Below are 14,933 nucleotides of genomic sequence, written 5' to 3' on the forward strand. Positions count from 1 at the left end.
TAACGCTTTGTCTCATAGTAAAGAACCGTTTATTACAAATCTCGTCGGGAAAAAGCATTTAAGATCTCGGCCATCAGATTACATCGGAATGTACAGATCAATGAGAATGTAGCCACAAACAAAAACCTTTTCTTAGAATCATGTTGCGCATAATATGCGTATAAAAAGTATTCCTACAGACATCTTTCAAGCGTTATCATATACATATTAATATCATTAATTAGACAAGTAAATTTCTGTATATAATTTTACTTATATATATGTATAAAATCGTGAGTCATTTTAATTAAGAATATTAATTCCTTTTTCCATGTATTATTATTATTTAAATAGACTTCCAATTTAATCCTTTCTAAAAAATCAAAGTCATAAGAAGCAGAAATAGCAATCGGAAACATCTTCGACGACGTTGCTTTTGTCTCCGTTATTGCGCTCGAAATTCTGTGTCAAGATGATGGACATACGGAAGACAAAGAAGAGAGTGAGCGCAATGGGTATCGAAGACAAAAGTCGCGTGAGCAAAGGGTTTGAGGAGTAGTTTCCAGTTACGTTATGAGAAACTGTCGTCGACAATGCTACATTCGCGAAAGACTGAATCGCGAAGGAAGGATATCTGATGAGAACGCCGCGGGATGTTAGAAGCGAGACGGAGAAGGAAGCCAAGGAGAGAAGCGATATGCCCCTTCGCAGCCGCGGCTGCCTCGTGGAATCCAGAGGATCGTCCATTGAAGGAAAAGTCGGTCAACGAAACATAACTCGGGCCATAAGCTCGCCGCGAAATGAGCTTTTACTGAACGCGCGCGATGGAAACGAGCGCGACGACGATGCACTCGGAAATCGGAAACAGTCGGCAGTCGTACGAAACAAAGCTGCCCGCGGCCAGTATTTTTCAATCAGCTTCTACTATATCGCGCACCAGTTCGGTATCGATCACGTACTATAGATTTGATTGCTCTGCGAATTTAGCATATGCGACAACAATAACAACTTTTGAACTGGAAGACGATTCTTTCCTCGAAATTATTTCGTTTTATCCACAAGTTAAACAGTTCCTCCATCAGTACGAAATGTGTATTAATTTTTTATCAGAGCTTTAAACCGCCAGTCGGTACACAAGTATAAGTATACCTTCCTAAATAATACGGGAAAAGTGATGATTAAACTCTCCCGAAATATAGCGAAAAGTTGGAGGTAGCAGATGCGTCGTCAACAATTATCGAACTTGCGGTGCGATAAACCGCCGATGGACCACGGGGAATAAAAGCCAAAATAGTTTCCCCGTCCGTTCTATCGCCGTTTTAGAGTTTAGATATTCGTTCCTCGATGACGAGAGTTCGCCGCTCGGCTCCATCAGCAATATTCATCAGGGGCGTTCGATGAATTCAATTTTACAACGACGATTTGAATGCAGATCGCTTTGGCAAAAGCTTGCGCAATGGGGTGTGTGATTTATGGTATACTAGTTGATATTCTACAATAAAACACCAATGAAAATGTGTGTGTGTGTGTGTGTGTGTGTGTGTGTGGGTGTCTCTGTGTGTGGGTGTCTCTGTGTGTGGGAGGAGTCAATCTTTTTCGCAATAAATTTCTAAAATTTAAGGTCTGTAAATAGACAGATACGTGAAATCAGACAGACGTCGGTAAATCCAATTACCGTCTGTTTACCTACGAATTGAACCTACACTTTGCTCATAATCCTCATACTCGAAGGAAGCCTGTCCGAGTGTCGTTGACCGACAAAATCAGGCAGTGTCTCGCGGAACGCGTTCGTGATCGATCGATTAGTCGCATGATCGGCCGAGCAGTGACCGGAAAAGCATCAGAGACAATGAGGAAATGACGGAGATGTGGCTCACCTAGACCCATCTTGCGCTTGAGCTTTTTGAGCACTTTCATCTTGCTGCGCAACGGTGCCAGGATGTTGTTGTCGCCGCTGTTGTTGTGCTGCGGCGACGCGCTCGGCGGTGCGTGCTTGCCGTGATGGTGATGATGATGGTGGTGATGATGGTGTTGATGGTGGTGGTGGTAATACGGCTCGCAGGATTGTTGCTGTTGTTGCTGCGATTGTTGCACGCTCGCGCCGGAACTGCTGCCGTGGCCGCAGCAGTGACAGGGGTGGGTGCTTTTGCTGCCCTTGATCGCGCACTCGCCGGACACCCCCATAAATGTGGCCGTGTTGCTCCCGCGAGAGTCAGGCGCGATAAGCCGCGACTTACAGATGTGTTGCAGATGGAGATGGGAAACTGAGAGGGACAAACGGTCGCGGAGTCGAGGTACGACGGACTTAACTCCGATGGCTCACTGAGGATCGCACTTTCGGACACTGAGACGCGAAGACGAGATTACTCCCTCCGCTTCTCCTTCACCACCACTACGCTTGACCGTCAACGTCGTGAAACTACCCTAAACGAAAATCTCAACGCGAGGAAAATCCGATGAGACATACAATGACTGAATTAAACGTGACTCCGTAATCCTTTCCCGTCCAGACGCGACTGGTTGTTCATTCGACGACGTTTTTAACGGGTGGACGTCGCCGCGATCACTGTGCAAACCCTAAACCCAAGACGGAGAAAGAGAGAGAGAGAGAGAAAGAGAGGAAAAGGACTGCGAACAATAACCGCGTGTCACGGCGACGAGTGGGGCGATCTACCACCTAGATCGCAGATCGCCTGCGTGCCCCGTCGAGCGCCCTGGGACGACTGACTGTTTTCTGTCGCGGAGCGCGAGAGTATTGCCGCAACGCGCGCGAGCCGGCATCCAATGAGACCGGGCGGATCCCCACCGTCCCGAAGGTGGAGGATGCGTGGAGGGGTGGTGGACTGGCACCTGGTGGACAGCTGCCCCTTACCTGGCCGCGATGCACCCGGCCACCCCAACGCGCGAGGCCGGGGATATATCGTCGCCTGGAGTTAGGGTATGCCGAAGCGATCGCCGACTGGAGGAGAGAACTACGACTCCTCTCCATTAATTTCGACCTCTGGACTAGGGATCGTTAACGTTGGTTCGCACGATTCTCTTTTCCCATGAAATTCTAAGAATACAATTCCATTCTGTCGACTGAGACTGTCGTTCACGATGAATACGGAATGATTAGTGACAGGGTCTCCGATCGTGTAACAATTTAATCAAGAAAACCTTTTAAGAAAGCATGATCGTTCAGTTCAAAACTTGAAATGAATTAAAATGAATGCTGTTATCGCTTTTTAACTTTACAACTTGACGAATTACCTCTATCGAATCGAATAGCAATAAATCCACGAGCGCTGCGTTTTGATTCCCGACTTGGAACCGCGCGCAGCTCGAAGCGTATCAAGAAGATCGTATTTCCATGGGATTCGAGATACGTCTCTCATCCCATGACGACGCGGACCAAGATCGCCGCGCGAACTACAAATTACATAATGACAAATAAAAAGGGAAGAAAAATGATATTCGTGGCACGGCGGCGTCATGCGCGAAGGAACTTCATACAGGTACCCATATATACCTTTAATCCGTCACGGGCGAGGACGAAATTCATTCAATCCCTTAAGTCCGACGTTTCGTTTAATTTCCATGCGGGCACTTTCAGGCACGACGCACAAAAATGATTTATTAACGAGGTTTTTTTAATAACGCTCGAGTTAATGGTGATTGCCGCTGTAGAAGAAGATATATCGAGAGAGAAGAGAGCGATCCTCGGGGAGAGATGAACTATCTTCTCCTACCGGGTAAAATTCAATTTGCGCGAAGGAGACACCGAATCAATTTACGTGCGAAAAGAAACGTCGTTATGGCTTGAGAGAAGAGAATTGGATCTGTATCGAGTTGACGAGATGAAATCTCACCGATCGATACAACGGATACTCGCGAGAATTCGACGCTCTTCATTTCCGGCTCCTTCGGCGTGCACGCGAAAACTTCAATGGCACAAGCGGAACTAATATAATGTAAAGGAGCTAATATCAATTGTAAATGTATCGATTAGTATTCGCGAGAGAGAGAAGTACGACTACAATGAAAATACTTGTCGTTATAATATAAGTACATGTTGGCAGAGGCGCAACCCCTTCATATTAACGACGGCCTCCCCCCGTTTGGCTTTGTGTGCCGGTTACGATGCTAAATGACTCGTATTCTCTGCGACCCCAATCGTCGATAACTCAAATTTCGCCGACAGGTTGCGGCATTCGCGCAAGGTGCATGCGATGTGCACAATATTATGCACCCTTGCGAAGTACCACAGGACGCGGTGCCGTTACAACAGTCCGAATAAAAATTGCCGCTGCTTTAGTTCTTCGCCGTTATCTGCCCTATCGATTTTACGCTCGCATGAAAGAATTACGTAACCGCGTCGGAAAGGAGAAAGAGGAAATAAAACTGTACGTGAAACAATGACCCTCGACAACGGCGCGCGGCGTCGCGATGTCACTTTGTCAGCCATTGTTCCAGCACTTAACGGGATATAGGCAGACGCCACTGGACGCGACATTGTTTTCCGCAAAAGCGCGAATACGCTCGGTAAATAAGCGCGAAAGCCAAATCAAAACGAACCGGCGCGACCGCGGGGCTCTCGAGACGAAAAGGGGTTTTGTCACGCCGCGCGATTTTGACGCGCGCGGTGTCCCTCCTCCCGCACGTGTGTGCGTGTCGCGGACATTTCATTCGCGGCGGGGGAGAGGTAGGAAACGAGCCGGCAGGCTCTCGGCATTCTCTCTCTCGGATGGGAAATATGCTCACGGCACCGTGGCCGCGGCTTCCTTTCGCACATCCTTTTCGTCGGGTACCCGACGTCTCTCTTGCATAAACGGTTACGCGCGGTAGTAACGGGGGCCCGGCGTGTGTCCGCCCTCTACCTCTATTCAATAATATACAATAGATAGATAAGCCGGAAAGCTTCTCGGAGATACACGGAAGCATCCGTTTCAAAATCGAAACGATCACTTTATGTTGTAATAATTTTCACGTAATTATATGTCCGAGAATGATAATAAAATATAGACACAGCCTATATTTCTCCCGGACGATAAACAGCTCTGTTATAACGAACGCGACATGTAACTCGAACCTTTCATTCCCGTGGGCGATTTAACGATTTAATTACAACGCAGCAGTTCCGTAAGAGAGAATAATTACGAGACGCCAGACACGTCCGAAAGTATGCTTCTTACATCGCCACTTCAATTAATTCCCCGCTCGTCCTCTCATTATATCCCCGCCTGTACGCGGGGCGCGCGCGCGCACGCGCGCACGTGAAAACCGCACACATTGTTACTTACACGCGCGCGCGGACGCACGCGGCCCATATGCAGCTATTTATATGCACGCGTGGCCGCGTGCGCGCAGCGAGCACGTCTTTTCTTCACCGCGTCGCTATACGATGATGATAATACACCTCGTTGACCGCAAACGCATAGACGCGTGAATTTCAGGACGTGGGTGCAAAGAAAAGTTTCTTGACAAAAGCAAAAAAAAAAGCTGACAGACTCAACCTCTTTACCGTTTGGTGAAGTAAAAATATAACTTGTCGCCGTTCGTCGCAAGTAAAATCTGAGTCTTGCGTAACGCACGAGTGTTTTGTGCAAATTAAATAATCGGACAAAAATACAAAATGTATCCCCGGATGTTTAATCTGATGTCCATCGGGGCGAGACACTTTCGTGCAAACGTGCTACATTTTTTCCCTTGTTCTCGCCAGAGATTTTCAACGCCAGTGAATCGGCGTAGCTCACGTGCCCTCTGCGTACTCGCGGAGGTGAACGCGAAGCCTCGCAAATCCGGCCGTAGCCTCGAGGAAACGGAGACACGCCTCGGTAGCTCACTCGCCGCGTTCACGGAACTTAAAATCCGAGGCGGCGATACGTTTTGGAGAACGCTCAGAGAAATACACAATGAACAATTTACTCGGTGTCTTTCTCCCTCAACTGAAGGAACTCGACATGAAAAAATTAGGATTTAATATTTACAAATGTAAAATGCTTCATAAAAGCACATCTTTTCGTGCTTTCCAAGAGAATTGATTATTTGGAACCTTGGGCCCCCTTTTTCCAATCGCGTTGGGTTTCGAGTTTCCGATTGCATTTTCAGGAATTAATAGCTCGCTGCGAAGAGCCGCATTGTAAATTTCCTTCATTCCGCGAAGCGTCAAATAAGGGGTTGCTCGGTCCAGCATCTGTCTACCATGTCGTCTCGGCGCCGCGCGGTGTGCCCCTCGTATAACAAGCGGCGGCGGCGCGGCCGCGGCGACGGCGGAGAATCGCTCGGATCGCGCGCAGATGCGTCTCCTTAATAGGGATTCCCGGTGGCGTGGATGTCAGCGGCGTGGCGACCCGTATGCATATAACATAATGTGAAATAGCGGAAGCAAGGCAGGATGGCAGGAAGTCGGAGAAACCGACGCGTGCGCGAACCGTTCTTCGCATCCTCGTCCCCTCGTGAAAATTTAGAAGGGAGAAGGGGGGAGGGGCATTCTGGAGGTGTATTGCCAGCTCGGATTACTATACGCGACCCCCCCGAAGAAGAGGAAACAGATAGACGATGGATCCTTCAACGGTCGCTAACTTCCCCACTTCGGCTCTCGATATTCTCTCAACGCAGCTGATTTCGTCTAATCTCGAATTTCCTACGCAAATGTATCTCTCAACGGTCAACTTCATTGATTAGAATACAATGAGAATTCGCTGTCCATTACATAATCGTTATTTAAGAGTTTGTACCGACGCTATATATACATATACCGACTATAAAAAATGACAAGTGAAATTACGGTTACGCTGATATTTTGTGTTTGACGTAACAAGATTATGATAGGTGGATCTTGTAACTTTCTTTAGGCTAGGCTTGGGTGAGAGTGTCAAATAATGAAACGCGCAACGACCAGCAAGACCGACTTGGAGTCTCCGCTTGCCTCGAGCAAGGAAGCGGAGATACGCTTGGCAACCCTTAGGCGGAATTGACTCTCGCGTCGAACGGGCAACGCGTCTGAAAGCAGTTCGTTCGGCTACGATAAATTTGGGGTATTACGCACGATCTCTGAAAAAAAAAAGAAATGTATGCATGCAACGCTTTTCCTTGGCGGCGTTTCAGTCCCATTCACAACTCGGCATTTGCGTGCCGCGTTCGAAAGTAACGTTTCCGGAGGAGCAACGAGGCAGCTTATTCAAGATTTAGGACAATGAAAGAACATCAAAGTGATTTCCCTCCCTTTACTATCCTTTCCATAAATCGCTTTGAAGCAAAAGATTATCGGAATTTTATATCGTAATCGATAAAATGAGAGAAGCGAGTCATTGCGCAACGTCAAAATTAGATGCGTAGAAAGGAAAAATTATGCACGAAATATTTATGTATTTTCGAAGCGACATTTATTCGCTTTTGTGACGCACATGCGATATTATGGATATTGAAGCACAATATGCTTTGACGTGCTGCGGTGCTTTTAGAGGCACGACACTGAAGACACGATTCTCTGGACTAAGTTGACCTCATTGTACCACAATCATTCTATTATCACTCAATTTGTACCGGTGCACGATGTCGTGCACATGTAGGTACGTGACTTTGTAAAGAAAGTACGTTGTTTAATATCACATATTGAACGTTATTATAGGAAAGCAGGTTCAACCAATTAATTTCATTTATGTCACATATACATACGTACATACACATTTATAGCGATAAATGAAAATATCTGTAAAACAAGAATTATTTATTTTTATATTTCTAATATAAATATCTTGTCCCTCAAGAAAGTTTATGACAAGTAAAATATAAATTACTTAAGTGAATCATCGATTCTTCTTTTCCTACGATTAAATAAAGTTTAAAAAAAATATATATATATACAGTTTATAAATTTAAATACATAAACATACATGCTGCACACATATGTGTTGTAAATATTAATTTTAATTTTCACTAAACGCTTGTTTTCTTTGCAGAATAACGGCAATGTTGATATTAATCACCTCGTATTCCGGATTAATGTCGCTTTTCCCGATATCCCTGCGAGTATACTCCGCGAGATCTACAAAACGACAGGAAACCCCTAAACCAGCGAAGAAACATGAAGAACAATCGCAAACACTTTATTTGCGGTACAATTAAATGTACGCCGGCAGCTGCATACGGGCGTTATCCTCTGTCGCGTAACGATTCTTCAGCTGTCACCATATCATTCGAGACGAGACAACGAAATGCCCGGTCTCTCGTTGCCGCGGACAATACCTAAGTGCACCTGTCCTGGCGATGTCAGGAAACTCCCGACGCCACGTAATAGCGTCGATGCCTAAGGAAATACCCCCTTCTTCTTTTACTCCTGCTCATGCGGGTCGCTACCTTCTCTCTTTTATCGGTCAGTCTGATAAACTCAAACAGATGAATCTATAACGGATACTCGGCGAGTCTAAAACGATTAAAAAAAAAAGCGCCGCGCGAATACGAAGTTTCTAAAATGAGAATGCATCGCGAAGCTGATAAGAGCAGCGTCTTCCTCAACGTAACGTCGTGCTCGAGATTAAAGATCTAAGGAACGCGGCGCGCTCGAAAACGCGTTATAAATTTACGACAATGTTAAATAAACACGCGGATGAGACGTTTGATCGGCGACGCGAGAAGCACCGAGAGTGTGGACCTCAAAGTGCGTACGAAGAGAGCGGTTTGTCGAGCGAGTTTATAAAAGGCGTTCAGATTAGAGCGAGCAAGCCGGGAGAAAAGCGCGCGAGATATACGGATGACTGTTAAGAGACAATCACGGGCGTAATCGGCTTTTTCGGTAGCGACAAAGGAGACCATTATCTCATTGCTCAAATAGACCGCTTATCGCCGCCCGCTGCAGCCTGAATAGGTCGTGCCAAAAGTAATCTTCGGCACGTACAACGCAACGATTTTTCCTAATCCGTCATCGTTTATGCATATCTACGTCAAGAAAAAGAGTTCAAGACTTGGGAAACACTTATTAAATTGAATAAGATATCTAATCACAACATAGATAAAAAATTAACCTTGTCACAAATAGAAATAATCATAGATAAGATAATTAAAAAGCAAACACGTTATAATTAATATCTGAAATATTTTACTACAATATATTTTATCGTGATATAAAATATGAAATATCTCGCAAAATATTCACATATTTTTTAATGTAGATATGTAATATTTTTTAAATACTTCTATATGTAGAATAACATAAAAAAATCGATTTATGCAAAAACATGCAGGTCGCCACTATTACCGAAAATGGTTCTTTTTTTTTCGAGCAATGTTAATTAGAAATGTTGGAATTGATTCGTCGAGTATCTTCACCTACTTAATGTTAATTTATTTCCAAATTACTTTGTGAAGACTATTTCAATAATAATACTAAAGACATTATGATATTTGTTAAAAGAAACAAACGCGTATTCTCAAACATTTTCAAAACAGAATTCGGAAAAAGCTTGAGCTTTGTCTTGCCTTTTTGTGAATGGCAGCTGATTCAGATAACGACATTTGAACCAATTCAACGACCACACGACATCCAGGAAACGTCGACGAAAAGAGTAACGTTGTCAATACGCCTTTGCGAGTTTGCGCCAGGAAGTCCGAGCGCAGATCGCATGGTCGTGCACGCGATCATCGGTAGCGTTTGCTAACAAACTATAACATTCCAATAACTGCACGGAAAAGCAAGCACGTGCGTGCCTCGCAATAGTTACGCCAGAAGTGAACGGCATATGTAGCTTCGTTGTTAAGCGAGCGAGTGAGTGAGTGAGTGATCCAGTGCACCTGGTCAGCACCGTGAACGGTGAAAGAAATTTAATTATTTCGATTGCAATCAATGAAATATATAATTAAAGTATAAATATACAAATCACTATTTTAGAGAGCTTACGCTAAGCAGACATTTAAAAACAAATTTTTCTTAGTCTATTTCGATTTTTGACGTATCGAGCGAATTCTTTTTAGTTTGTAGCGTGAAACGGACAAATTAGAATTCTAAATGCTTCGTCAAAAATAGTTTTTTTTTACACGGCCAGACGGCGTAGTAGTTCATTCACTATCGCGTTCGCGTTCCGGCAGTTACGCAAAGCAGATGTTCGATCTTAAAAGATGAAGACCGACTTCCCACCCTGAAAAAATGCCAAGACGAAGAACAGGTGCTTGTAAAAAATCTCCTCTCGGAACTTAGAGACGATCTTTATACGAGAAAGTACTGGCTTTACTCTACAGTCTTCTATAATCTGCGGTTTTACATGTATAATCAACGATTATTTAGAAATTACAAGATAAATATGTTCTATTAAAAATAGAAAAGAAGTTCAGCGCACTTTCGAAATCTTGAATGTGACTTTCTGATGCTATAGGTTGTGCTAATTTTCTTTTTTCTTTTGCAGCTGATTGCCTGACATGGGTTTTGTCACTGCCATAATAGCAAGCACTTGGTAGTCACGCCGATGGATCAACATGTTCGATAATAGCTTCCTAAATCATCGTGTATAGTCGAAAGTCTTTTATAGAGCCTTCGTGTTCGTCAAGAATCGTAGGACGTGATCCGAAACGACAAGATCGGCGTCTTTGGCAGACGCAAGGATGCAGGTAGCTGCACCCACTGAGCTACTGTTCGAAAATCGTCTTTAGAAATTTCAACACAAGCAGAAAAATTATGTTTTACGATGTGAAACGACTTCAAGGAAATGCACAGAATGTTATGGAGACTTCTTTCCTCCATCTACACCGTGATTATTCATATTATCTAAAATATACATATAACGTCATATTACTTAAAAAGGATATTTAAGCCTCTCGGAGAGTCGGTACCTGCGCGATTAGGTAATATCGAAATTATGCGGAAGTGCCAAATTATGTGGAATGTCAATACGGAATTTGTAATGTTAAGTGAACTCTCGATATTAGGTTTCGTAAGACGTAACGCGATATGAAACGTATCCTTTTAAACGGCGACCTTTATACCTGGCAGGAGACTGGCGTAATATTTTTCGGGATGACGCGACGCAATATCCTCGCGATTTTAAATCATCAGAGCAGGTAAAAAGACCTCAGCTGAGGTCACGCCTACGAGACCGCTTCTCGGGACTGAAGAGACTGTCCCTTTCAATATCTTTCCATTTAAAACGAAGCTGTTCAAGAGATTTAACTAGATCACATTTATTTAAAGTACCAAACACGTGCTGCCATTTTTATTTATGCGCGGGTATATTCTTCATAATCATCGATCTTAATTTCCGCTCATAACTTACTAATTACGAATATCACAAATTAACGTTATTATAGTCATTAATACAAATTAATATTATATACCATATATTATAAATGTATGTGTATACGTGTGTATTATAGTTATAATGTGTTTTATTCGCACGTGTTCACGCTAGCAATATAATAATCATACAGAGCTTCCATACGTAAACTCTCTAATTAAAACACTCCTTTCTCGGCTGCACCGCATTTTGTCAAACGTTCACCACTTCCTCAATTATAAATATAAGCCTGTACTCGCGCTGGATCGCGTTTCCGCCATTCTTTAATCCCTCTCGGCTATTTTGCATGACGGAACTTTCTTCCCGCTGCCTGCCGTGTTCCTTCCGACCGAGGCGGCTCGACAAAGGCCGTTCGAAAAAGATGCGTGGCAGGTGCGTGCGCGTGCCCGTCGTCCAATGGTGTTCGGTCGCCGTACCGGTGGTGCATGTGTATACGGTATTACCAGGTACCAAGGAACTCGCATAAGACGACAAGGGGGAAAAGAAGGTAAGGAGGAGAACCGTGATGCACCTTGCACCGGCCTCGATCCCATTGACAGAATTCCCCCGCTACACGCTTCCCTCGTATGTAATCGTGCTTGGCGGAAAAAAAGGAAACCCTCGCGAATTAATTGCACACGCTCGATTAAAATCGTCGCGAATCGTTGAGCGACGCGACACCACCCATATTAAAGATACCGAGGTGCAGGAATTTGCCTTCTCATTTCTCGCACATGCAAATCGACAACAGTTTTTGCCTGCTCAGCGCACCGGTGTCTTCTGAGAAAAAAAAATACGTGCTTCTTTAGTTCCTGCATGTAATGTAACTGTTTGCCAAGCATTTAAATCGTTCTCTCTATTTTAAAAAACTTAAAACATTTGTTGCGCGTGATTAGCCTCAGATAATCGTTCAGATGATTAGATTTAGAATATATAAAGAAAAGGATGTTATATCCACAATATTTTGACACGAGGCACAACGAAACTGGCTCTTCGGCTCTTTTTATCTCGCGGTTCGAGGATTCGTGCCGATGTCCAACCGATCGCCCATCATGCCTTAATTGGAATCGAGCCCGCGGACGATTCCGACAGGTGAATAAGAACACGATTAACGTTGAAACGGGAACGTTTATGCTGTCCAGTTATCGTCCACCTGATATGAGTGGCGATCGCGTTGTAGGCTCTGTTTACAGGCTGCCGAGCTGCGGACGGACGTCGTATAATGATGGAATTTATGCAAGTAGAAAGGTAATTATGCTACGCATGAACTTATGTTAGAGACGAAAACTACATTATCTAAACCGTCTTTAACAACGCCGTTTCAACAACAAACTATTGTCGAATTTTAACGATTAAAGAAGAGGTTTATTTTTACGAAGCTTATTTTTACGGAGCTCATTTTTCCTCCTGTAACTATTTTTTTTTTAAACAAAAATAAAAGTCAAGAATATTTTCACTTTTGCTCGTTTCAAAAACCAACGTTTATTCTCGCACTGTCACCGGTTTGCAACTGGCGATGACTCCCAAGAGTAATTACTTCATTCTCGAGGCATGTACGCGTCGCCCGATCACTTTCAGTATCGTCCTCGCACCTGTTTCCATCGTGTAGATCGATCGATAAAAATTCGAAATTTACGCGGAAATAACGTCGGAAAAATTAACGGCCCCGGATCCTCTTTATGTCGCAATAAAACGCACATCCGCGCGTACATGTCGGCCGGTCCAATAAATTATTGTTGTCCCCGTTAAATCCAGAAAATATAACGTCTTCGCGTTTTCATTTTATTAAAAACGGAGTCTTTTTTTCTGTCATAAAGTCTGTCAGTGTAAAGAGTAAATGGATGCTAAACCGAAGACACCTACGGATCTTGGTCCACGCACTCGGTCAGGCCGTGTACACTGCGCGAGGAGAAAGCGCGCCGAGGAAAAACGTGAAGAGAAGCGGGAGAAGTCGGCACGTGCTATGCGTTCTGTCCGTGCGGAGTTTACCAAGTGATCGTTTAAACAAAGTTCATTACCTCATGATCGCCGGTCGCACAAAGGGCACGGTTAAGTCACGTCGAGTGTTCGCTCGTCTCTTCGGAATCTTCTCCGTAAGAAAGAAACGTTCCTCCTTAAGTATTCACGAGGCAGTCGTCGCGTCAAGCGCGAGAGGACGTTATCCCGGCGCGGAACGAAAAAACGACATAAACAAACCTGCAGTAAACTTAAATATAACTTGCGCGCGATCCAAATATTATAACATGCCTCGAAAAGAAGAAAAACAATGAAGAAACTAATTTAACACTTGTTTCATTTATAAGTGTATTATAACGCGAAAACACGTGCGTATATGTCAGCAATTTTCGGACTGACGGAATAAGTTTCGGTACAGATGCTTTTTCGTGTCCTGTTCTCTCAATTCTCTTGAAACGTTCTCGTTATGTAATCAAAAGCGTTAACCAGTATCCATATAGAGACTCGCAGAGGATTGAAAACCCATCAGAAGATAGCTACACTGAAAGAAAAGATTGGTCAGCCAATTAATTGGCTGCGTCAACCAATTCTTGGTTGACGCAACCAATCTTTTCTTTCAGTGTATAATAACGCGGGGTTGACCGGATTGAAAAAGGGAACGCTGTATAGCGCGCATCACCTTTGGTTTTATTCAAATATATTCGTATTCCTTGCCTCTCTCCAGGATAGATTCCGATACAGTTCATAACGGGGAGCCGTCCTGGCGCCAGATGTTCCCCGTTTTCCAACCCTCTAAACTTTGCCTGTTGCACGTAGAGAAATTTTCATCATTCTAGCGTATCCATCGAAAAATTATTTAGCAGATACACGTCGTTACGGAAAAAAATAATTGTATTTTATGGCAGCATCATTTTAATAATAAAATTTGTCAAAAAGATATATGCAACGGAACATAGTTTATGGAGTTTGTGCAAATAATTACTTAGAAATAAAAATAAACTTGTAATTATTTAGCCGGATATAACAATTTTTGCAAAATTATATGCAAAAATTTCAGAATTTGATTATATTATAATTTGTCAATACGCTACAATATTCGTATCTCTAAACAGAAGGCAATATGGCTAATTATTATAACAAGATAATTATTTACATCTTTTTGATTGCGAACAAAGAACAACATCGATAAAGAGTTGCATTTCTATGCGTAATAATTACGAGAAAGACAAAAAGGCGATTTATTCCACACCGCGAACGCCGTAAAACACAAGTTAAAGATAAAAGAAAACCATGTGTCGGAAGCATCCGAAAATATGAAAAGCAGGATTCGGCATATGTTTACCAGGTGTCAATTTTATGCAGGAGGGCACCGACACAACGAGAGAGCCCCGGGTGCCTAAATTGTTCGCCGATACTCCGCCAAAGGTGTGCTTTCAATGGATTCCGATGCACATTTTATTGCGGCGATGCATGCTGGTCATGCTGAAGCAGCGACACAGCTGTGTGCCAGACAACGAATTGACAAAAGATAAAAGAAGAGTGATTTTACGACACAGCAAGTCATGAAATAAACGAAACTCGACTAAAAAATGTACTTGTAAAATTATTTCAGGACCAATTCGAGCTCACAGAACCCAAATTTTTTATAATAATTTTCAATTATATTTTCAATTATAGGAAAAATTTGGATCAAATTGCAAGTTACTAATAGACATATGACGTTATAAATTGAAAAAATCGAAAATCATTTGTCTT

General features: G+C 43.4%; 1 protein-coding gene across 2 annotated transcripts in view; it reads right to left on the reverse strand.

Annotated features, from left to right (window-relative positions):
* Nucleotides 1-14,933, reverse strand: part of LOC112458923 (protein neuralized) — a 52,519-nt gene that overhangs the window by 25,722 nt on the left and 11,864 nt on the right. The window contains exon 1 of one of the 2 annotated variants that reach the window (XM_025022762.1): nt 1,857-2,704. The exons of the other annotated variant lie outside the window; for it this stretch is intronic. Coding sequence (XP_024878530.1) covers nt 1,857-2,163 — 307 coding nt within the window. The 5' untranslated portion in view covers nt 2,164-2,704. Of the gene's footprint in view, nt 1-1,856; nt 2,705-14,933 lie in introns of those variants that run through there. 2 annotated transcript variants of the gene reach the window in all.

The sequence above is a fragment of the Temnothorax curvispinosus genome, unplaced genomic scaffold, assembly GCF_003070985.1.
Source record: "Temnothorax curvispinosus isolate PA1 unplaced genomic scaffold, ASM307098v1 QBEX01000892.1, whole genome shotgun sequence".
Taxonomy (NCBI): Eukaryota; Metazoa; Arthropoda; class Insecta; order Hymenoptera; family Formicidae; genus Temnothorax; species Temnothorax curvispinosus.